General features: G+C 33.5%; 1 protein-coding gene across 1 annotated transcript in view; it reads left to right on the top strand.

Moving 5' to 3' along the window:
- The window catches only part of DPP10 (dipeptidyl peptidase like 10), a gene marked incomplete at its 3' end in the record, with an annotated part of 621,968 nt that overhangs the window by 586,784 nt on the left and 8,243 nt on the right, over positions 1 to 26,941 (top strand). Inside the window, exons 12-16 of the mRNA XM_017883864.1 lie at positions 5,411 to 5,449; positions 10,976 to 11,083; positions 22,262 to 22,353; positions 22,830 to 22,877; positions 25,966 to 26,087. Coding sequence (XP_017739353.1) covers positions 5,411 to 5,449; positions 10,976 to 11,083; positions 22,262 to 22,353; positions 22,830 to 22,877; positions 25,966 to 26,087 — 409 coding nt within the window. The remainder of the gene's footprint in view (positions 1 to 5,410; positions 5,450 to 10,975; positions 11,084 to 22,261; positions 22,354 to 22,829; positions 22,878 to 25,965; positions 26,088 to 26,941) is intronic.

The following is a 26,941-nucleotide window of genomic DNA, read 5'->3' as shown; positions in this document are numbered from 1 at the left end:
ATGATAGCATCCCTATACTCCTTAGAAAGTGAAGAAGAAAGATAACATTTCAACTAATATTTTAAGAGTAGAATAATACTGATACCACAACTAGACAAGAAAAATACAAGAGACGACATTTTAGACTGATCTCTCTCATTAACACATGTAGTAGTCTGTTTTCATGCTGCTAATAAAGACATACCCGAGACTGCACAATTTCCAAAAAAATAAATAAATAATAAGGTTTATTGGACTTACAGTTCTGCACGTCTGGGGAGGCTTCACAGTCATGGCAGAAGGCAAGGAGGAACAAGCGACATCTTACGTGGATGGCAGGAGGCAATGACAGAGCTTGTGCAGGGAAACTCCCACTGCAAAATCATCAGATCTCGTGAGATTCATTCACTATCACGAGAACAGCAAAGGAAACACTCGCCCCCATAATTCAATCACCTCCCACCAGGTTTCTCCCACAACGCATGGGAATTGTGAGTTACAATTCAAGATGTGATTTGGGTGGGACATAGTCAAATCATATCAACACAAGTATGAGAAAATCCTTAAACATATCAATACTCAATTCCAGCAATATAAATAGAGGATAGTGCATTATGATCAAATGAGGTTAATCCCAGGAATTTAAGGTTGGTTTAATATTGAAAACCCATCAGTATAATTTATTATATTAAGAAAAAAGAATTAAATATCTTGGTAGATGAAGAAAAAGCAATTGATAATATTCAAAACCAGTTCATGATAACCTTCAACATAAATGAATAAGAAGAGACATCCCCAATCCATTAAAAGATACTCATAAAGTACCCCCTTACTGAATGTGCAAACACTAACCTTATTCATGTTAAGATTAGCAGTGAAATAAGGGTATCCATTCTCAGTATTGTGATGCAAACTTTTCCAGAGGCCCCACTTAACAAGGAATCAGGATAGTGTTAGGAAAGGAAGAAGTAAATCTGCATTTATAGATAACAAAATTGTGTACATTAAAAAAAAAGCCTACAAAAAACCCTAGAATACAAACTCACAATGTGTAAGGAAGCAAATGGGGTAAAATATAAACAAGTGGCAGGTAAGTCCAGAGGGTATTCAGGTTTCTCAAACCAGTATTCTAACTTGTCTATTAGTGATATTAAGTAAAAAAAATCAGTTAAAATACCATTAAAACCCTTAAAACTTTAAATACACAATTATAAACTTAACAAATATTGTGAAATACCCCAATACTGAATACTACAATGTTGCTAAAAGGCATTTGAAAGACCTAAATAAATGGAAGCTATTCCATGTTTTTAAATAGAAAAGATTAATATTGTTAAGCTATTAATTCTACCCAAATTTAACCATAATTTTAATATAAAACCAATTAAAGTCCCTTCTGATTTTTTTGTCAGAAGAGACAAGCTGTTTTTAAAATTAGTATGGAAATGAAAAATACCTGAACAAGTCAAAGCAATCCTGTAAAAGAATAAAATTGAAGGAGTTAGCCCTACCTGATTTCAAGAATAAATAAAAGCTGCAAAACCTAGAGATGCTAGTGGAGGCATAAGGACCACAAATAGGTCAACTAAATTGAATGGTTGCCAGAGAACAGACCCACATTTATATGATTGATTGATTTTCTACACAGGTGCTAAAGCAGTTCGATGGAGAAAAATTGTGCTGAAATAATTGGCATCCCTGTTGGATTAAAACAAAAATGATATTTGACATCTCATATAATATTCTAAAATCAATTTGGGATAAATCATAGCCCTAAATTTAAGAGCTAATACTATCAATGTTCTAGGGGAAAATATGAAATAAAACCTTACTATACTGAATAAGCCAAAAAATCGTTAATTATGAAATAATCAATTGGACATCAATAAAATTAGAAACTTCCCATGAAAGACACCATTAAGGAAATGGATCTGCAAACTACAGTCTGGAAGAAAATAGTTTGCAAAATGTGTATCAGAAAAAAATACATATAAAGAAATTCTATAACTCAATAATAAAAATACAACCTCATAAAAACATCAAAACATGTGAACAGTTACTTATAAGGAAGAGAATGAACACATGAAAAAGTACTCAACATTTGGCGAGGTATAGTGGCTCATCCTTGTAATTTTAGTAATTTGGGAGGCTGATGTGAGAGGATCTTTTGAGGCCAAGAGTTCAAGACCAGCCTGGACAACAAAATGAGATCCCATTACTATATACAAAATTAAAAAATAAGAAATAAAAGTACACAACTTCATTAGACATTAGCAAAATATAGGTTAAAATTATAACAATATAATACTACACATCATTAGAATGACTACACTAAAATCACAAAAATACTGACAACATTAACTGTTAAAGAGGACGTGAAGAACAGCAATTCTCATTCTTTGCAGGTGGGGATGTAAAATAATACTATTACATTAAAATAATATTTTAGTTCCCAATAAAATTAAACATATATGTAAATACAATTTTTTGTGTATATATGAATGAGACACACACACATATATATACACACACATGCACATATATAAAAACATACATTATAGGCCAGGTATGGCGGCTCATGCCTGTAATCCCAGCACTTTGGGAGGCCGAGGCATGCTGATCACCTGAGGTTGGGAGTTCGAGACCAGCCTAACTAACATGGAGAAACCCTGTCCCTACTAAAAATACAAAATTAACCCGGCATGTTGGTACATGCCTGTAATCCCAGCTACTTGGTAGGCTGAGGCAGCACAATTGCTTGAACCTGGGAGGTGGAGGTCGCTGTGAGCCGAGATCACGCCATTGCACTCCAGTCTGGGCAACAACAGTGAAACTCTGTCACAAAAAAATACAAAAAACAAACAAACAAAAAACAAACCCATACATTATAATTCCATTATCAAGTATTTGCGCATGAAATGAAAATGTGTCCACCAAAGGATTTGTGAAAAACAGTCTGTAGAGAAGCTTTATTTACAATAGCTAAAAAGTAGAGACTATTTAATTGTCCAGTAACAGGGAATAGACTTTAACGTAAGGTATAGCTACACAATGGAATTCTACTTGGCAGTAGAAACAAAATACTGATATACTCAACAACGTGAGTGAATCTCAAAAACATGTGGTGTGAAAGAAACCTCACACTACACAGTACATAATATGTATTTAATGCATGATTTCAATTATCTGAATTTCTAACACAGGCATATGCTGTCTCTGGGGAAAAAGATCAGAAGTGATTGCCTTTTGAGAACCTCCGGGGAGGAGCATGAGATAATGTTTTGGGGAGAAATAAAGGTCCTATAACTTGATGGGATCACTTTGTCAACCTCATCACATTATATACTTCAAATCTGTGCAATTCACTGTAGGTGAAAACTTTAAAACATATTATTTAAATGGTCTATGAAGAAGAGACCTCAAGAGGCAGACTTCTCTTTGAGTAGAATGATGAGCATAGTCGTGGAAATGAGATAGTTAAATGAACCATTTGATGCTCTTCTCATTAAGCTTGTATTGTTAGAAAATTCATCTCTTTCTTTTGGCTAGATTATAGATTGACTGGGATTTCTCCATGTATCTGTTAAAGTGTTCTGGCTGGTTTCTTATTTGGCTGATTAGTAAGTCATTTAAAAACTGGCCTACAAGCCAGCTGTGGTGGCTCATGCCTGTAATCCCAGCACTTTGGGAGGCCAACGTGGGCAGATCACCTGAGGCCAGGAGTTTGAGACCAGCCTGGCCAACATGGTGAAACCCTGTCTCTACTAAAACTACAAAAATTCGCCGGGCATGGTGGTGCACACCTGTAACACCAGCTACTCAGGAGGCTGAAGCAGGAGAATTGCTTGAATTTGGGAGGCAGAGGTTGCAGTGAGCCAAGATAGGGCCACTGCACTCCAGCCTGGGCAACAAAGAAAGACTTTGTCTTAAAAAAGAAGAAGAAGAAGAAAAAGACACAGGCCAGCCATGGGTAGCTCACACCTGTTATTCCAACACTTTGGGAGGCCAAGTGGGGAGAATGGCTTGAGGCTAAGAGTTCGAGACCTACCTGGGCAACATAATGAGACACCGTCTTGATTTTTACATAAAAAATTAAAGTAAAAATTTAAAAATCAGCCTACATATATTGTAGTTAATTAGGGAAAGCCCTTCTAGATAAAGATATTGTAAATATTTTCATTGTATACAGATAACTGCAAAGATAAATTAAAATGCTTCAATAGAAAATAGATACAGTAATCCTATCATACTATTGATTTGACACCTTATTGATATTGTAATATATTTTATTCTATGTATGGAGTTTAAAAAACTTTGTATTCTGTTAATTGAAATAATGAGACAAACAATAACACATGAAGTTTTGGGCTCTCTTGGATTCTACCAAAACTTGGTGGTACTAACAAGCAGTGGCATTGGTGTCTATTTTATTTCTGTGCTTTATAGATATCAATAATGGTTATTACTAGGGTGTAAATGGAGAACAAAGAAATGATTCAGTTAGATATTTTTTGATATCTTCATGTAATGAAGATATATTAAAAAAATGCCCTGAAAAGAGAAAGTGATCAGTTATAATACAATCATAACATGAATTTAGAAAAAGAAATTAGTATTTTAAAACCTATAAATAATTTATTATTAACAATTTGAGATGGATACCTCTGCATATAGGACAATCCCTCATATATTGTTACTTATCTTTCTTAATTCAAATAGTTTTATTACAGAATCATTTCTTTCAGGAAACCACAAGATATTTCATGTCATTACATGTAAACAGTATTTCTAAAGCTTGTTTTTTCTACATATATTTAACTTGAGGTTAAATTAGTCTAATTTCGCTTTTTGTAGTATGATTTTGGCTCTCTTCTATTCCAAGACTGTTTTCAAGGGGCACATAATTTTGTCATTTCAAATGTTTCATATTTTTCTCAAAGACTGAGTTACTACTGATAAGAAAAAAAGAAGGCCATGATTATGAGTGAATTGAATATTGAAAGAATGTCTACTTTTTAATTTTATTCCTGGCTGTTTGCCCAGTTGCTTTGAAGGACTTAATAATTTTGTCTCCCAATGATGCCTAGAGGTGAAAAGAGAGTGTCTGGAGGTTCAAAACAGTTTGAATGAGGTAATCAAACAGAGCTGGAAAATGATCCTCTATCCCTGGTGAGGTACTGCTGGGAATTCTGAAAGAGTTCACCAAAGAAAAGACTTTATAATTAAATTATCATTTAGTCCCTATTCTCTACTTACTCATTCAGATTAAATCAATAATGACAATGAAATCTCTCATGGTATTTCACCAGTTGAAGAGAGGTTAAAAAAAAAAAAAAAAAAAACCGATGAAAACTGTGTTTTTAAAAAGTTAAATTTATATATGCTCATTTTGGTCTTTAGATGCTTCATGGAGTTACTTGTTTTGTTTCAGAAATATGAGATGACATCAGATACGTGGCTCTCTAAGCAGGTACAGTATAGGTGGTCTGTCACATCTTGGCCATTGTGACCATCCTGTTTACCCATTTCTTATGTGATAACTTTCTGTGAAAAGTATGAGTTTAAGGCTTTGCTAGGTTTGACAGAGTGATCCTTTTTCATTAAAAGGATCACTTATCACTTGGACTTTATATGGCACCATTTGTGAAAAGGTTCCTTCCATTTTTTTATGAGACATAAATCGCAGAATAACTGCCGGGATCACTTTTTAAATTATTTGGGTAAGTACACTTTTATGTCGATGAAGGAGAAAAACTCAGGACCTAACCAAACTGGAAATCATTAGCATTGTTCAAATTGTCTGAAAAATTGACCCGACCTTTACATAAATTGATCATGGAGATTATCCAAATAAATACTTCTCTTCTTAGTTGTATTCTAGCTCACAATTCTAGTTTGTGACATAAATGAGGCTGGAATCAAGATGAACATGACAGACTAAAAACCTAATCACTGTTACATGGTCTCATCCTGGACAATTCAGAAGGAAACACAAATAACTTATTTAAATATAGCTGAATTCATTTTACTCTTAACTCCATTACTGAGTTTTTACAAAGAGAAATAATATGTGTGGTATGGTTTGGTTTGGTTTCTTTTTGTTCTTTAAAGCCCTCTTTTGTTTTATGTTCTGTCTGTGGTGTTAATGACCACCCACCCGTATTTTGAACCTTCACATTTATCCAGACACTTCAGTGAGTTCTGAAATATCCAAATTTATGCTTGCCATCTCCTCTTAAATCTGTAAAAGTAGCTTCATACTCCCCAGGTCTAAACTGAACTCATTCCTTTTCTAGTCAGTCTTATTTATTTTTAGCATAGGAGTCAATGACAATAATTATCCATGCAGATCTTAAAACTATTTATCTAATAATCATCCTTGAATCTTTTCTCATTTTTATCTATATATAATTAATATGTACATATTTTACTTTCAAACATCTCTCAAGTCAATTTACTTTCCTCTAATTCACAAACACTGTCCATGTTCAAACTACAGATCCAACACGTCTCAACCCCTCAGGCACCTGCCAATCTGTTCACACTGCAGGCTGACTGAGTGACCTTTTTAAAATATGCATTTAATTGTTGCTACTAGCATTCCCCTCATACTTGCACTTCCACAACTCAAGAGAACTTTTCTCTCTTCTTTCTGTCCTTCAGATAAAGACCAACATCCTTAAAAGGTCCACAAGTGATGAAAGTGAAAACTTTTTCAGCTCTGTGTCATAGAATCATTTTACGTGTTTTCTCCAGTCTAGCTACATGGACCCTCATATTCACAGGGACTTCATGAGTGCCCTTCCTTCTGAACAAAATTCCCTCAAACTTCCTTATTTGAAGCCTATTTCTTTTTCAAACCTTGGCTTAAATCACCTACATAAGAAGTCACTTCCTCTAGCCTAACCAAATCACATCTCCCAATAAAAGTTATATTAAAGTCAAGTGTAATCTTTGTGTAACACTTACACAATTATTGCTATGATTTTTTTTTTTTTTTAGCTAAGATACAAGGGTGTGAGGATGTTTATTTTTTGCTCCTAATTGTAAATCAAATGCCTAGTATAGAGTTCGAAATGTAAGAAGAGCTCAATAGATAGTTACTGAATGATTAAGAACAAAAGTAAAAAGGATTATAAATAATTGTTTGTCTGAAGGGTAGGTAGATGGATAGACACAGATTCATGTTTGTATATATATTATGAGTATATGTGTCTTTATACATGATTATCTATTAATATAAATACTTTTACCTTAGTCAATATACAAAATAAAATGGAAAAAATCTCTGATTTTACAGCCAATAATAGACTCACAAATTTCAGTTAGATACAGAAAATAAGAACAATGAAAAATATATAACACACAATACTGATGATGCATTCTGAATTTCCCTCCGTTATTAAACATCTTTTGCTGTTACTTTTATTGCCAGTGACATTCGTAATAGTTTAACATATGTTAACATAATGCATGTTCTTTAGAGATTATGCTATCTAATTTTTAAATCCCCAATTTATGAATGTTTAATAGAAACTTTTTTAAAAAACAAAGCATCCAGTTATTATTCAGTTAGTAAATGCCGTTGGTCATTTTTCACAGTTGATTTTTTTCTTCAGAAGCTCTAAGAGAATTTTATGAAATACTTAGAGTTATATGAAATTTAATGGATGAGCATGGTAGCAGTAATAAGAAGCAGCAAATTTCTAAGATAATTATACATTTAATAGAATCATCATGTACTCTTTTTGCATAGTAGATAAGGCAAAGAGAAGTAGGCATGCTTAGCCTAGCTTTCAAGGGACATGCAGTTGGGATGACCACTGTATGATAGATTTGGTCAAGGGATAGAGTCCAATATCCCCAGTTCACCATATTGTGTGTCAAAAACACTGACTTGTATAATGTCATGAAACTGAGCAGTGAGATTGGCACTACTTGTATGGAACTGAATGTTTATCACCAGACATTGTCAAGTGTGGGGGGCAGATTTTTTAGTCCAGCAAGGCGTTTGAGATTGTAGCCCTCATCTTTTCCTTTTCTGAACTACTTGTAAGGTACTAGAACTGGGAAGAAGGCAATGTAAATGGGAGAATGCTCATATATATCAGTATATGAGAAAAAAGCTATTAATCTTTTGAGAGAAGTACAAAGGGAGAATGGTAAGGTAGGAGTTGCTATGTGGGGGTAAATCTGGTGGATAGAATGATATATATAACTAGTATTTTTGTTCATTGTATCCATACATTCATCTATTCACCAATTATGAGTTGGGACCTACCGCGTCCTAGGCAATAGAGCTAAACAGATAAAATTTAAAATTTAGTTCAGTTATTAATTGCCTAGTGAAGGAAGCCAAAAAGTTAATAGATCAATGTAATAGACTGCACTGGAAGCCATGATAAAGATGAATACAAGATACTTTTTAGAATATCTGAGGAGAGATTTCCTAACTAGGGAAATCTTTGAAATTCTTTTGTTTCATGAGAATAAGTAAAAAATGAATAAGATTTAGCAGAAAAAGGAAGACGAAAAGGTTGTTCTAGACAAAAGAAACTCCAAGAGAGAAATTTCCCACAGGAGCAGGAGATGGAACAAATAGAATTATTGACTTTATTATAGTTGAAAGAAGTGATTCACTCAGTCAAGTATTTTGTCAGTATCCATTATATGCTCAGTTATACAATTTTTCCAACCTTGAATGGTATATTACTTTAGAATTTTAAATTTATTACATATGTTACTTATATTTTCATGAATGTTCATAAGGCAGATAAGGAAAATATCCTTATTTTACTGTGAAGAGATGTATTATAAATGAAGCTAAAATCAGACTGTTCAGTATATTAAAATACTTATTAATTGACTGATTCATTCGGTAAATAATTATTGAACTCAATTTACATGATATTCACTGTTCCAGGTGCTACAGATGCAATAGTGAAAAATACAAGTTTCCTGCCTGTGGGGCGTACATTTACAGAGAACTGCATGCATATGTACATACATACATACATACATACATACATATGTAAATATGAGACTGGTGCATAAGTAATTTAGGTTCTTGCCATTACTTTTAATGGGAATAAGGCAATGTAAATGGGAGAATGCTCATATATCCGTATATGAGAAAAAAGCTATTCATCTTTTGAGAGAAGTACAAAGGGAGAATGGCTTTTAATGGCATTACTTTTCCTGGCAAGAACCTCAATTACTTCTGCACCAATCTCATATATACATATATTCATGTATGATATGTACATATGTACATACATTCATATACATACTTTGCCATCAAAAGTAATAGCAAAAACCACAATTACTTTTGTACCAATCTCATGCATGCATACATACATACATTCATATACAAGCACATACATACACAAATCATACACTGAATGGTGTTAGTTGCTGTATTAGTCCATTCTTGCACAGCTGTAAGAGACCAGGTAATGCATAAAGAAAAGAAGTCTAATTGGCTCTAAGTACTGCAGGCTGTACAGAAGCATAGTAGCTTCTGCTTCCAGAGAGACCTCAAAAAGCTTCCAATCATGGCAGAAGGCAAACATGGAGCAACACTTCACGTGGCCTGAGAAGGTGAAAGAGAGGGATGGGGGAGGCATTATACACTTTTAAACAGCCAGATCTTGTAATAACTCATTCACTCACTGTCATGAGACAGCACCCAGGGGATGCTGCTAAACCATTCATGAAGGATTCATCCCCATGATCCAGTCACCTCCCACCAGGCCCCACCTCCAACACTGGGGATTTCAATATGACATGAGATTTGGTTGGGACACAGATCCAAACTATATCAGGTGCTATGGAAAACTAGAAAGAAAATAAAAGGAGATGATAGATGTCAGATAGAGTTGGATGGTCTGAGTTTCCTAGTCTCACTTTATATAGAGTAATAAGGAAACACCTTATTGATAAGGAGATTTCAGACCAGAGACCTGAAAGAGATAAGAGGAAGAGCCAGACCAAGAGAATACAAAGTACAAAAGCCCTGGAGCAGGATCATGCAGGAACCGAGTGAAGAAGCAAGAAAATGAAAAATATGAGATCAGAAAGACAGTAGAGGGCCAAGTCATCTAAAAGGGCTTGAAGGTGACTGTGCAGAGCTACTCAGGACCCATATCAAAGCCTTGCTTTATACCATATATGTAATCACTCTCATGAATCCAGCAGAAAAAACTCAATGTTTCATCAGATAAATCTATTTTCTTAATGTTTGTGTATATATATGTATATATATGTGTGTATATGTAAAATATATGTGTGTATATATGTATATATGACTTTCATCATTTAATTTTCAAAAATAATTCTATTGATTAAATGTGTCACCAGAGTTTAAAAATTATCAAATGGGCTCACAGTTGTAGGTGGGCGTTTGTGTTTCTGTGTTTGTGGAGAGATGAGCAGTAAGGATGGTAAATTTGAATTAAATAACTTTCTATAGAATCCTTTCAATTTTGTGGCCTGTTGTCTTTTGTATTTTCAGTAAATTTATGAATACATTATCAGAAATGAACCTTCAAGTACCTACAGTTGCTGAAGAAAGGATTTCAAAAAATATATTACAGAATTTTATAATTAAAAGATTTATTTTGATAAACTGGTGCAGACGTTTCCATGTTCCTTATCTTTGAAGGATGTATCACTAAACACGATCTTATGTGAAGATATGACAGTTCTTGTTTGAACCAATTTAGAAAGTGTCTTTAGTCTAATAGTAAATCATTCATATCCACCATGCGCAAAATTTTCTTATCCTTCCCACAACTCAACCACATATGTATATAATGTATCAGATTTACTTTTAAAAAACTAAAAAATAGCATGCATTCATTTATTTAAAGTAGTGTGCCCATTTTCCTAACTAATTTTAAATCAGTATTTGGTATAACCCATGAAGGAATGAACAGTAGGCAGCACAGGTTGCACGCATCTTTCTGAGATTGTTCTATGCTCTTCCATATTTTAGAATGAGGAGCCCGTGTTTTCTAGAGATGGCAGCAAATTCTTTATGACAGTTCCTGTTAAGCAAGGGGGACGTGGAGAATTTCACCACATAGCTATGTTCCTCATTCAGGTAAGTGCTGGCTTTTTTCCATGTTTTGATTTCATTGTCCTCATTTCACTGAAGGCCCAGTTCTTGGGGCATTCTAAACCTCTAGTTCATGGCCAGGAAACCCAGCCATATATACAACTCACAGACATCTTAGGAAGAGGACCCCCATCCATAGCCATACATTCAAGCCTTACCTTCCCAAAAAACAGTCTCAACACTCAGTACAATTTAATGAGTTAGATGTGTGTCCTGTGAACTGAGGGCTTTGGGGTATAGAATTTAATAAATAAAAACCTCCCAACTTTTGAGGACCTGAGGCAATCTAGAGAAGATTTTTTATTCAGTGAATACATATAACCTATTTTGTACAAGTAATATTTTCCAGGTGCTATAAAAGTTTTAAATACTCAAAACAACCTAAATATCCACCAAAAATTGATGGTTGAATAAATTATGGCACATCTCCAAAAGCAAATACAGTGCAGATTTTTAGAAACAGGATAAAATAGTTGTTTTATGTTAAATAACATAGATTTCATGTTATAAAGTATAATCTATGTTATATTTTATAGACTTTCTGATAAAAGAGGGGAAAGGTTACTTTTAATCTAATCAAAGAATATGAAGGGTTTATACAGTTTTGTTATTTAAAAATTAGTAAATTCAGGTAGTTAGTTTAAATATGACAAGGCTAATGAGTCAATCTGAATTTATTTTCCAAGAGCAAGCATTCATGAAAAAATAAAGCATCCTTCAAAATCATATACATAAATACTCTAGTCTCACACATGGGTTAAAGACTCTAATGAAAAGTGACCGTGGCTGAAATGGGATCTTTATGAGAGTTTTACAAACTAGCTAAGAATAATTTTGTACTTACAAAATATAGAATAAATATAAATATGGCAAGGATACCTAACTGAGCTTAGTAATCTTATGTTTTTAGAACCTTTAAGACCTGGGCACATTCTCAAATGATTACCATTATCTATATACATTTGTATTGGACAGCTTCATGCTTTTGAGTCTCAAAATGTTATGTCAATAGTTTAAAATTTGAAACTTGTTCAGCGTCTGTGCAATTAAAATAATTGTCATTATTTCAACTTTAATTTTAATCAAGACTGAAACAAATAATTTGGAACACATACAATTTCCACAGTACAGATGTAGATTGATTTTCATAGTATATTATTAAGGTGGAAAAACAGGTTATAAACTAATGCATAATGTGATCCTATTTATGCTCTAAATAAATGTATGCATTTATAGATGGATAAAATTTTGGATGTTTTTATATCTATGATTCTATAAGTCAGTTAATTATATCTATAAGTCAGATATAATTAAGGGAACTTTTTTATGAAACTGAAGGGAACTAGACTAGCGAATTACCTTACTTTATAAACGTTTGCTAATTAAGAGTCAACTTGGTTATCACAAATATTAGAGAACTATTTTGGCCCCCAAAATAACACACTTTCCAAATCTTATAACTGATTAAAACATTTCATTGAATTTTTAAATTTCAGTATTTTATATTCAAGAAGCTCTGTGAAAAATGTAAGGGGTAAAGAAGATTACATACAAATTATAGATATTTATAAGAGATAGTGAAGGATAGGAAAACTTGCACAGTACATCTTTGTATATGTAATTCCCCAAAGAAGACAATCTGTCCTTGACTGTAGGTACCTTGTTGTGCTATCAAATACTAGATCTTATTCTGTCTAATTGTATTTTTGTATCCATTATTCAACAAATAAATAAGAGAAATAGTGTCTTTTAAAAAGTATGGCATTGGATAGGGTTGTGATGTTAACATGTAGGAATTAAAATATTTATACACACCCAAACCAAGAGTTTTTTTATAAGCCTAGGAAAGAAATACCTTCTATTTTACAGTCAAACCAGCCTAACATGTAGGCTAATTCCTGTATTTCTGAAATGTTCAGAAGAAAAACTTAATTAAGTTCTTACATTGTGTTTACTTTGTTCCTCTTCTATATGGAGACTATAACAAAGCCTTCATTGAAGTAGAAAACATTTTTCTTCTATTCTGGTTGCTGTTCAAGTAATTTGTGGTTTGCCTCATTGAGAAATGAACATGACTACATGATTATTTATGAATATTTTGGCAATTGATTAAAATTAGTCTACTTTGCTAATGAGTCAGAAGTCAGTGCTAGGTAAATACAATTTATACCTAACTTTAAACACACATAAACACAATCACATACATTATTTTAGGAAATAGCTTGCACTACCTTGCCTCAATTTAAAAATAGCTAACAAAAAAGCTATTTATGATTTATTTATGACTGCTTAATTAGCATTATGAACTATAAAATTCTGAAAAATTCAAACTGAATAAACTGATAAAGGAGTATATAAAATCACCCACAATATCATTACCAAGCTTTTAATCGCATTATTGTGGAATAATGTAAATTCCTTTTTTACATGAGAAATATATAATTTCGCCTAAAAAAGATTGCAATTAAGCGTAATATATATTTATAACATTAAAATAATAACTTAATGAGCAATTTTCTTAAAACCCATTTAATTGTATTCCTAAATATTTAACAATTTTACATTTTCTTAAATATGATTTCAATAGCTGCTCAGCATTACATCAAGCAGATGTACCATACTACATTTATTTATTTATTTATTTTTATTTTTTTTTAATTAATTAATTTTTTTTTTTTTTTTTGAGACAGAGTCTCACTTCATTACCCAGGCTGGAATGCAGTGACACGATCTCAGCTCACTGCACCCCTGCCTCCCGAGTTCAAGCGATTCTCCTGCCTTAGCCTCCCGAGTAGCTGGGATTACAGGCACCCACCATCATGCCTGGCTAATTTTTGTATTTTTAGTAGAGGTGGGTTTCACGGTGTTGTCCAGGCTGGTCTCAAATTTCTGATATCAGGTAATCTGCCTGCTTCAGCCTCCCAAAGTGCTGGGATTACAGGCATGAGCCGCCGTGCCTGGCCTGTACTGTATTTAAATGATCCAAGTTTATTTATCATTAAAGTTATTTCTGTATTTTGATGTTAGAAATGATTTAGAGTTAATACCCCTTATAAACACATTATTTATAATTCTTCCCACAAAATTATATTTCTAGATGTTAAAAGATACACAGGCGGAGTATATCCATATGTATGTATTTGTTTAGGTTTTGATGTGTAATGCCAAATTGGCTCTCCAAAAAATAGTACAGTAATTTACTGCCTAAACAGTAATGCATGCCAGCATTGATGACTTTTTACCCCCTTTTCTTCACTTGCCATGTTACCTAATTCTACTTAAAATTGTTATGCCTGAAAAGTGAGAAATGACAGAACTGGGGCCTTGGCCACCAACAGTCAGCCAGATCACCTCTGCAGTACTTGGCGCTGACCTATGTTTGAGAGCTTACTGGTTCACTCAGAATATATTTATTTGTTTGAAGTACCTTACTACATGAAATTACTAAATTTTTGCAAACATTTGCTCTCTCATATTATCAGTAAGTACATAAAAATCATTAATTAGAGACCAAGCTGGAAAATTATTGCTTTCAAGCTATTTTCATTATGGAGAGTGATGATTGTCATTACATATATTTTAGGGTTGTTGTTTTTTTTTTTTTTTCTCTCGTTTACAATAGCGGTCCTTGTTAAAGTGATTCCAAAGGATACAAATAAAAAGCAAAGAATGCATGTGTTTTCCTCCAGTCTTCATTTAAACATTATTTTAATTTTATGGAAACTGCAGTATTGCATCCTGATATGTCAAATTTAAATTTTAAATGCATACTTTTCCCACAATGCTAAATAATTTTGAAAAAAAATTCTTTAGAAGATTAATATTGAGTTGACTGGATGTGCATCAATAACTATTATTTGTTGTTCTGTGTTTAATTTACTGGCAATTTGTTGTAATGATAGATGTCACTGTATATAAAGCTTATTTATATTATGGATTATTTCTTTATTATTGATTAACAAAAGTAGAATTGCTGGATCAAAAGTAAAAGATTTCTGAGGCCTACTAGATGTATTTCCAGATCACTTTCAGTATGAATATATGAAAGCAAAATTTGTGAGTGTTTTCTCCACTTTCATATATTCTATTAAAGATAATTTTTTTAAAAACTATGACTTTTCTGAAATCTATATAGCTAAAGAAATTGTTCTTCTGGATAGAGTGTTTAGTATGCCTTTTAATATCAGTTTATGTACTTCCTGAGTTATACACTGATACAAAACTTTTTACCCCAGACCATTAAACTTTTGATCACTTCAGATATTTGCCCCTTCACTCCCTGAAAAATATTTGTTATGTTGACTTCAAACTTCTGAATTCTCATCTCAGGAACTGTAACATTCTACATCCTGCCATTCAGGCTGCAGCAAAGAGATAGTTTTTTTTATCAAAGATATAGCACCTTTTTCTCTCAAATATGGAGTAAGCAGAGTTTTCATTGTGTTCAGTCGTTCAGGTTCATAGGCATAAGGAACGGCCCTGTCATCTTCTAAAATTGTGTTAAATGAAAAATTATATGTTGGTGAATCCATTCACTTTCTCTATTCAGCAACACGAAGTTTTACCCATGAGACCTTATGATTTCACTTGGAAAAATTTTAAGTACATTATTCACTGCAAATACTGTGGAAAATAGTATGCCCCCAATCCACAATTTTATCACCTAATCAACCCAGTAAAATTTTTGCATTAACTTTCATTGCTGTATCTGATTAGGACATTGTCTGAAAACAATTAGCTCATCTCGTGTGGTGAATAGATGGCAAATTAAAGCATGCTATTTTTAAGCACTACAACATTTCCCTTATTTAGAAGCTATAAACGTTAAAATTTAATATAATAAATTTGAATGAATAATGTGTAATTAGGTAAAAAGCACATGCACCGTTAAACTTGTATTGATACCGAATGTGTTTCTAATCTGTAAATAGAACTATAAAACTAATATTTAACTTCCTTGAGCAGGATAAAATCTCTGTGAATTCAAGGGCACTTGTCTGATGTCTAATGTTCCAAATAAAAACTCTATTCCAAATTTCCATCCCTTTTTTAAGAATGAGTGAACTCACAAGGTTTGCTGCTCTTTAGTCTGAAATTAAAGATGAAATATTAGTTCAATTTTAAATACATTATCATATTGCCTTTATCAAAAGTTCACTACAGTTTTTTATTTATATGCAGTATTTCTAGTCTATCAAGTTAATACTGCAGAGATTATGGATGCACAGAAAGAAACAAATGTTACTGTAGAGTAAAAACTGCTGTTCTTTCCTGCTTTGTTAAGTGACATTTCCTGTGATTGTATTTCTGCTGAAGGTGCTTGAAAACCTAACTGAAGTACAAACATCCCTTTGTGAAACCTGCTCAAATCCCTTGATATTTATTTTTTAACTGTCGGTCAGTCATCTACCATGTTCTGATTGGTATTAAGATTATTAACCAGATCAAAATTAATGTGCCCCCTGCTGTGACATTCTTATATAGGTTATTAGAAAGTAAATCTTTGCTATTATATGCAAAATGGGGGTTCAACCTATTCCCCATACCGTATTTTCCCTAATAGGTAAAAAGCAAGCAAGGCAATTACAACTGTTTAAAATAAATCAAAAGGTTGTAGGGTTGTTATTATGGCTTCTGACAAGGGATCTTTTGGTCCTACACTTGAAAGTATAATATTTTGAACTAAAAGTATCATTGAAGTAAATAGTGTATAGTTTTATTTTTTTATATTCTGTTCAAACATTTTCAAAGCATTGAGTTTTACTCATGGCAATTTTAATGTTACATTTCATTTGTCTTTAAAACACACAACACACACACACACACACACACACACACACCAAAGTATCTTGAAAAACAGAAAATAATTAACCTAGAAATCTGTGGGCCAAAAGTTTCTCCAGATGTTTTCAAATATTGAGCAAAGTTTCTTCACTTTTTTAATGTTTTGAGATTTTTTTTATCTTGAAATTGGCATCAAAGATGCATTAAAACCTTGAAATTTTAGTATCCCGTCCTTGGCTCATTCAAAGCAGAGCCTGGAAATGAGTAAGAAAGAGGAGCTATCCACTGAGTTATTTTTCTGTGGGAACTTGGCAATAAAATGTATGACTTTAGGACTCTGTGCCAGCCTTTGGGTTGTGCAGGTCTCATATCTCACAATGTATGTAATGTAAGTGTCTTTGCACTTACATCGTTAGTCAACAAATACTTGTAAATCACAGTGGTACATCAGATAGTATACAAAGAAGGTGACACAAAGAAGTCACAGGCTTGCTGTTGACCTAAAACAGCTAGATGTCTAGAGAACTTCCACTAAGAACATAAAATAGACTTCTTAGGCAGATATTGAAATGCAAATACACACCAATAAGAAAATTTTTCAAAGGAAGATTCTGTTAGTACACATGTGTAGTAAGCTATAGAATGCCTTTTTAGTTTACACTTTCAGTTGTATGGGAAAATAGATGTTATAATGAAAGTGTCCCATATGAACCTAATTCTGAATTTATTTTTACCAAAAATGCATTGAAAGTGTTACTCAGCTGACAGATTACACTCTCTGAAGACAATGCAATTGAATTGCACAAATTGTAACATTTAAAAGGTCAGACATTTAGAAACAAAATATAATTTCTATTCATAGTTTCAAGAAGAAATCAGCAAATACTTAGAACTAAATGAAAATACTACATATACCAAAATACGTGGTACATATAAACAATAATTTTTAATATATGTAATAATGTTGTATGCATACATGAAATTATGTATATATCCAATGTCAGAATTTAGAAAAAGAAGAGAATAAATTCAAATGTAAAAGAAAGCAAATTAGAAATGAAAGAGTAGGCTGGGTGCAGTGGCTCATGCCTATAATCCCAGCACTTTAGGGGGCTGAGGTGGGCAGATCACCTGAGGTCGGGAGTTCGAGACTAGCCTGACAAACATGGAGAAACCTCATCTCTACTAAAAATACAAAATTAGCCGGGCATGGCAGTACATGCCTGTAATCCCAGCTACTAGGGAGGCTGAGGCAGGAGAATGGCTTGTAGCTGGGAGACGGAGGTGGCTGTGTGCCAAGATCGCGCCATTGCACTCCAGCCTGGGTAACGAGTGAAACTAAATCTCAAACACACAAACAAACAAACAAATGAAAGAGTAGCACTTATTAAGCTAGTAAGCAAACATGAAATAAAGCGATGTGATAAAACAAATAAGTTCTTTGGAAAAAGTAATTAAATCTGTAATAGCTATCAAGGGTAATAATAACTTGGACAGCTCCAAAGTATAAATAATGGAAAGGGACAAAATTACAAATTTTAAAAACATTAAAAGAATACTATGAATAACTTTACGTTGATAAACTTGAAATCTAGGAGAAATGGATGCAATCCAGAAAAAAAATCAAAAATCAGATTTAAGAAACAATCAAAATCCTCCATAGTGTTAAGAAAATGGAATCAGTGTTGTACAATTTTCACATCAGGGAAAGGTTGTTTTAAAACTGAATTTAACCAGATATTCTAAGAATATGCACTTCCAATTTTATGTTATTTTGAAAATGAGAAAAGATGGCATATCTTTAGTACAATTTATGACATGGGTATCATCTTGTAACCAAAACCAAATTAAGACAATATGAGAAAGGACAGTATAAGAGAGTTTAAAATACTGAACCAATTATTGACAAGTTGACTTATTTAATGCATTTAAAAAATTAACTCATTTTCACAAAGGAATGCAAAATTTGCTTAAAATTTCAAAATATATAAGATAATTAACTGCATTTAAATCTTCATGAGAAAATTGTAATCACCTTAATAGATGCAGACATAGGATCCAACAAAATCAACAAATTCAGTATTCAAAATTCAAAATTCAACAAAATCAGTATTCAAAACCTTAGAAATTTGGGAATAAAGGGAACTTCTTTTAGGTGAGAAAGGCACTTGCCAAAAGGTTCATTAATGTAGCATAGTTGATAATGGAACAGTAGTAACAGTCCCTTTAAAATCAGCACTGAGATAAGGAATCAGAATGAAGTAACTTGAGTATACACAAAACCACAGATAATAGTTTTGTGGTTTGTTTGTTTGTTTATACTTTAAGTTCTGGGATACATGTGCAGAAGGTGCAGGTTAGTTACATAGGTATACACGTGCTATGGTGGTTTCCTACACCTATCAACCCATCATCTACATTAGGTATTTCTCCTAATGCTATCTCTCCCCTTGCCCCCCATCCCCTGACAGGCCCTGGTGTGTGATATTCCCCTCCCTATGTCCATGTGTTCTCATTGTTCAGCTCCCCCTTGTGAGTGAGAATATACAGTGTTTGGTTTTCTGTTCTTGTGTTAGTTTGCTGAGAAAGATGGTTTCCAACTTCATCCATGTCCCTGCAAAGGACATGAACTCATCCTTTTTTACAGCTGTATAGTATTCCATGGTGCATATGTGCCACATTTTCTTTCTCCAGTCCATCATTGATGGGCGTTTGGGTTAGTTCCAAATCTTTCTAATCCATTCTAATCAGTGTTCTCTATCTATGTACAATGATTAAGGAATAGAATGATAGTATTTATTTTTTTTAAAAAAAATTATACTTTGTTCTAGGGTATGTGCATAACGTGCAGGCTTGTTACATATGTATACATGTGCCATGTTGGTGTGCTGCACCCATCAACTCGTCAGCACCCATCAACTCGTCACTTACATCAAGTATAACTCCCAATGCCATCCCTCCCTCCTCCCCCCTCCCCACAATAGGCCCCGGTGTGTGATGTTACCCTTCCCTTGTCCAAGTGATCTCATTGTTCAATTCCCACCTATGAGTGAGAACATGTGGTGTTTGGTTTTCTGTTCTTGCAATAGTTTGCTGAGAATGATGGTTTCCAGCTGCATCCATGTCCCTAAAAGGACATGAACTTATCTTTTTTATGACTGCGTAGTATTCTCATGGGGTTATGTGCACATTTTCTTATCCAGTCCTGTCCACTGATGGACATTTGGGTTGATTCCAGTTTTGCTTTGTGAATAGTGCCACAATAAACATATGTTGCATTGAGCTCTTTAGAGAGCATGATTTATAATCCTTTGGGTATTCACCCAGTAATGGAATGGCTGGGTCCATATGGTATTTTTTAGTTCTAGATCCCTTGAAGAGTTGCCATACTGCTTTTCCATATGGTTGACTAGTTTAATCCCACCACATGGTTAAAAGTGTTCTTATTTCTCACATATCCTCTCCAGCACTGTTGTTTCCTGCCTTTTGAATGATTGCCATTCTAACTGGTGTGAGACAGTATCTCATTGTGGGTTTGATTTGCATTTTCTGATGGCCTGATGGTGAAATGGAGCATTTTTTCATGTGTCTGTTTTGGCTGTAATGAATGTCTTCTTTGAGAAATGTCTGTTCATATCCCTTGCCGACTTTTTGATGGGGTTGTCTATTTTTTCTTGTAAATTTGTTTGAGTTTTTGTAGGTTCTGGATATTAGCCCTGTTGTCAGATGAGTAGATTGCATAATGTTCTGCCCATTCTGTAGGTTGCCTGTTCACTCTGATGGTAGTTTCTTTTGCTGTCAGAAATCTCTTTAGTTTAATTAGATCCCATCTTGTCAATTTTGGCCTTTTGTTTGCTGTTGGCTTTTGGTGTTTTAGACATGAAGTCTTTGCCAGTGGCTATGTCCTGAATGGCATTCAACCAGTATGGTTTTCTTCTAGGGTTTTTATGGTATTAGGTCTAACATTTAAGTCTGCTAATCCATCTTAATTAATTTTTGTATAAGGAGTAAAGGAAAGGATCAGAGTTCAGGTTTCTACTATGGCAGCCAATTTTCCGAGCAGCCATTTATTAAATAAGGGAATCTTTCCCATTTCTTTGTTTTTGTCAGGTTTGTCAAAGATCAGATGGCTGTAGATGTGTGGTATTATTCTGAGGAGCTCTGTTCTGTTCCATTGGTCTATCTCTGTTTTGGTAGCCAGTACAAATGGCTGTTCGTTAGCTGTAGGCCTTGTAGTATAGTTTGAAGTCAGAGTAGTGTGATGCCTCGCAGCTTTGTTCTTTTGACTTACGGATTGTCTTTGCAATGCAAGGGCTCTTTTTTGGTTCCATATGAACTTTAAAGGCAGTTTTTTCCCCAATTCTGTGAGAAAGTCATTGGTAAGCTATTGTCCCTGTTGCACATGACATGATTCGTAACTATTTAAGAAAAGCCAATTGTCTCAGCCCAAAATCTGCCCTCAAGCTGAATAAAGGCACTTAAGCAAAGTCTCGGATACAAAATCAATGTGGCAAAAATCACAAGTAAGCAGAGCAAACAGAGAGCCAAATCGTGAATGACTCCCATTCACAGCAGATAGGCTCAAAGAGAATAAAATAGCTACCGGAATCCACTATTCAAGGGATGTGAAGGACCTCTTGCAAGAGAAGTACAAGCCACTGCTCAGTGAAATAAAACGAGGACAGGCAATAAATGGAGAGAACATACGCATGCTCATGGATAGGAAGAATCAATATTGTGAAAATGGCCATACTGCCTAAGGTAATTTACAGAATTATAGTATTTCTAAGAATACTTTTTGAGTCAAGCAATATATATTTTTTAGACAATACTACTACCTGTTTTCTACATATTAAAATGTTAGTCCTATAAACATTTGGAAGCATTGATTTAACTAATTACCTTCATCAACATGAATTCATCTTGGAAAAAAAATTATTGCATTAAATGGCAAATCTTATAACAATGCTCATACTGCAAAGGTTAAAATGAATACAAACCTGAGTTTTTATTGGAGTAAATTTTGTTTTAAAATGTTTTTTTAAAAAAACTAACTGTAGAGCTGCCAGTCATCTAGATGAGAATGATTAAAGTCCTACCTTGATATCAAATGCTGCAATCAGCATGGTATACTTGATTCACCCTCAACTGGAGGAGTTTTCTGAATGACTTTCCTGTAGTTCAAATAAAAGCACTAAGCTACCTGCCTTGGTCTGTGTTTACAGGAACGCGCGTTGATTCTTGAGCTAAGGAACAGAAAACTGAATGTTAACTGAGAATTAAAGAATTCAAAGTGTCACGAGCAGTTGGTACATTCGTGTTTAGCAGAGAGATGCTGTTTAAATAAAAGGAAAATCAATATTTTCTATTTCTTTGCAGAGTAAAAGTGAGCAAATTGCCGTGCGGCATCTGACATCAGGAAACTGGGAAGTGATAAAGATCTTGGCATACGATGAAACTACTCAAAAAATGTGAGTGTTTTCAGTTCTCCAATCAGGCTGCAAGTCAGGGTTGTCAAATGCCATCTTTTCTACTAGAATTATGTTTTGCTTACCATAGTCCTAGTCAAAACAAGCCAGCCATGGAAAGAATAACCTTTCTTTAAAGATCTCTTCCACACTTCACACAGAGACATCTTACACAGAGGCATGTACGCGTGTGTGCGTGCACGCACACACACACAGTGACTGGGAGAGATTATGAAAAAGGACGATTTTATCAGGGGAAAAATTATGTTTCCTAGATTGATCAAAGCCCTGTGTTTGAATAGCAAAACAACTCCTGTTTGTATTTTGACAGTTTTAAAAATTTAAGTGAAGATTTAATGTGAAAATTCAGGTGAAGATTCAATGTGAATTCAAGATTCAATGTGACAATGTGACAAAATTCACAGATCACAAAAAATAGATCTGTGTCTAATGCTTGTGTTGTTTTCTTTCCTGGACAGTTACTTTCTGAGCACTGAATCTTCTCCCAGAGGAAGGCAGCTGTACAGGTAAGCAGTATGCAAGGATCTCCTTACACAGACTAGCTTCTCAATGGCTATCTATGTAGCATAAGGAAGGGAAGGAAAAATTCAAAATGTCTTTTTCACCATGGCTAGGGAGAGCCAACTTTGCATGACAAAGCTTCACCCTCTTGCACCAGTCTCTCCCTCGGCAGGACTGGAGACAATGCAGCCTGCTTTCTCCCTTCCTGCTCTGCTCTCTCCTTATTCTTTTCTTCACCTGCTTTTGCAGTTTCTTAGTATCTTTCTTTTGTGGCTTGTTTCTCTCAACTCTCCACATCAGAGACATTTACATATTTTCCCTTGTGCCTTCAGCTCCTGATAAGTCTCCTTTTAAATTTTCAGTACCTTAATGTGGCACAGGTGAAATTTATTCTTGTAGAGTATGATGTTGTTGTGAACAGTTAGTCTGCTGTATCAAGCAGGAAGCTTTCCCCCTTTGTCTTGTCGTTCATAAAACCCAGTGAGATTGTTTCAGGAGGAGTCATCCTTATTTAAATAAGGAACGCTCATTGCTTGCTAAAATAAAGCAATATATGGGAAAATAATTACGTCTGTTCAATGTTCCCAAATGCAAAACTATACTCAGAAAGAGGCTTAAGCTCACACCTATTTAGTATTAAAATGTCTCCTCACTCAGAAAGCTTTCACCAGGATCTCACAAGAATGGCTTTTATTTTTGACTGGCAAGCAGCCTATTAATTCTAGACTTTATATATATGTTCTAATTTCCATTTCACAGATCCATTTTTAAAGTGTCAAAACTGCCGTGACATATTCTCAGGGGAAATTCATCATGTTTGAAGAAGTGTCACCGCTAATTCTTACCGAGTAGCATGGACTTTCCTTTGAGAGTAAAAATGCATGTTTAAAGTCCCCCGACTTCCTCTACATCACCCCCCACACTCTTATTTGTACACAGTTAGCTTTCATCAGAAGCAACCGTGTCCTTTTAATTGCCTTTCTTAATATATCATTTTTATATTCTTAGTTTATTCTCTTGGACCTCCTGGAACCCATGTTCTTAATTCTGACTTCTAGGAAGCAAAGCTGTTTATATAGAGATAGTGATTTGAATTTTGGATTAGGGATCTTGATCAAAGTACTGGTCACTTTTTCTTTTGGTGACCTGAAGCTTATCTTTCTTGAAACATATGTTATGATTTATATCGGCAGCCATAAACTATAACTTAGAGAGGTGGAAATACTTTATATCTTATAAAACTCCTATTTTTTAAAACTCAAAGAAAAATGACAGCATCAGATTAGACTTGGTCAAGTTTAGCAAATGGAACTGCCTCAATCTTTCTTCCCATTATTAGTCTAAAATGTGATTTGAATCATAATGGCTTCTTAGATTTGTGTGCTTGTCTTATCTCTCTAGTGACTGAGGCGGAACAGTCAATATATCTCTGACATGTACTAGTGTAGTCGACTGTGTTATAAAGAACACAGTCTTTATAGCACAGTCGTTCTTTGTGAAATAAAGAAAATGTAGTGCCAATAAATTTTCCCTTAAATAGCTCATCAAATGCCAGTTGGCTTGACTGTAAGATAATGTTAGTGTTTGACCCAGAAAATGCAATCAATGTCTTGCCCAGGCCATAAAAATGATCATTGGTTGACTTAATATATGGCACTAGGTACCCCTGCAGGAGTAGGACTGCTACCATAGTCATTGTTATTTTCTTTGTTTCAAAATTTGCATCTCTCTATTTCAGCAATCTCATAATCTAAATAATGAGAAAATACCACATAAATCTCCAGGGAACTTGGATGTAAAAGCTTTACGGAAGAGTAGAGAGAAAAAGGTTTTAAATCTTAGTGTGTCACTGAATAGCTGTGTGCAACTGGGGTAATTTCTAAGCTTTTCTGTGGTGAAAATTGTACAATATTGTGAATGTAATTAATGAAACTGAATTGTGCACTTAGAAATGCTTAAAATGGCAAATTTTATGTTATACAGGTTTAACCTAAATTTTATAAAATAAAAAATATTGACTACGAATATTTTATAAGTTATTATGAGTGAAACTAATATGATTTTTGCTTAATATATGTTAATTGTTTTGACTATTATAAGAAAATTTTGGATTATAATCATCTCACAGTGTTTCAAATATGGAATTGTGATTTTGTGAACCGTTTCTTGTGTCTGCCTTAACACCCCTATTCCAATCCCCATATCTACAGTGTATTGCACATCAAAACCAACGTGAATATTATTCATTTGTAAATATGTAGCCAAAAATCATGTTTCATTCCAAAATGAAATCGAGACCTTTTGTCTGATCAAGTTTTTTAAAGATATTCTCAACAGTATTTTCATCCAATGACCTACCAAACTTTGCATTCAGACTTATTTATTAAATAAACAATTCGATAAATGAAATTTAATCTTGTATTAATTTTTCAACTCCTATAACCTTAAGCACCATTATTGTAAAATAAAGATAGTGATGACTTTTCTTTTACCACCTTATTATGTCAAAGTGTGTATTGTTGTTAGTGTTATATATGCTATAATACAAATACAACTTTGTTTAAAATCAGTAATTTTTCTGCAAGTAAATGATGGGGAAAATTTGGCACTGATACCAAATTCTGATGTTTAGAATGTTTAATTTAGAAAATCATGACCTTGATGTTTTGTTTGACTTGTGGAAATGTGTATTCCTTCTTTCAATGAGTATGTATTAAATATTGAAGAATATCTGTGGGAAATTCCCTTTAAGACTTTACACAGAAATATCTATTTAAAATGCAAAAAACAGTAAGTTATTATGAGTTCCTTTGAAATCAGTTCTTTGTTTATAGCCATACATACAAACATACATATTACATACATAAAAGAATACATACTTTTAATTTTAATAGATTAAGAAAAATGTGTATGTTTTAACATTACTAATGGAAGTTGACTTTTTATGTATATGGTGATTCATAGTTTACAATGAACCTCTATGCAAGTACCGATGTAACTCCCCTGTTTATATTATATTTAAATATGAGCACCACACATTCAAGTGCCTAGAATAGTAGCATTTCTATAATAACTTCCTTTTTCTTTCTCCAGTGCTTCTACTGAAGGATTATTGAATCGCCAATGCATTTCATGTAATTTCATGAAAGAACAATGTACATATTTTGATGCCAGTTTTAGTCCCATGAATCAACATTTCTTATTATTCTGTGAGGGTAAGATAATACATGAATTCTGATTTAATATATTTTATTCATTGTATTTGATCAATATCTGTTGGTATCAGCAATTATTACTCTAGATGATTTCATAATCTTAATTTGTAAATTTTTGTTAATAGGATATACATTATATATGCATTTACTGAGATACAATTTTTTACATATTTCATATAGAAATAAAAACTGAGACTAAGTCAATAAACATGCACACATAATTAATAAGTGCTATTTGAACATGAGCAACTCTAAAAGGTGAATAAATATATTTATATCAGCAAAGCCATGCCACAATCATAAACTAATCTACCTAGTCTTTAGGAAAAGTAATAGTCTAGTCTTCTTGTTAAAACAATGCCTTGGTTGTTAAGAGATTTAGGATCTATGGAAATTCAAGACCTACGGAAATTGAATTCCCCTGCTTCAGTGTTCTTCAATTCTGAGCAATTATATCCACCATTATCACCCTTTCTATCTTGTAACAATATGCATAGTCTTACATGTTTATACAGGATTTCTGCAATATATTCATAGAAATCATTTTCCTTTTAATATGATACTGTATTTTCCAGAAATTAAATGGAACTCATGAGTCCTCTTATAATATGAGGAGTTGAGTGCTACTACTGCAGCTGATACATTCAGTTGTCCTTTTTTAAGGCACAATGAGATATATACCAAGACTTACTTTTTAACATTGTTTTTCTCTTGATATATGAAATGAAGTAATCAAAAAAGAAGTTCTTGTTTAACGACATCAGGAAAAAAAAAACAAAAAACATTAGTTTTAGATGGGATTCCTTAGAGAAGTGAAGTTTCAGGATAACTTTTTACAGTAACAAATTAGCTAG

Source organism: Rhinopithecus bieti, unplaced genomic scaffold (assembly GCF_001698545.2).
Source record: "Rhinopithecus bieti isolate Rb0 unplaced genomic scaffold, ASM169854v2 scaffold_14174, whole genome shotgun sequence".
Lineage (NCBI taxonomy): Eukaryota > Metazoa > Chordata > Mammalia > Primates > Cercopithecidae > Rhinopithecus > Rhinopithecus bieti.
The sequence above is the reverse complement of the archived record's forward strand: the minus strand, read 5'-3'. Positions and strand labels throughout refer to the sequence as shown.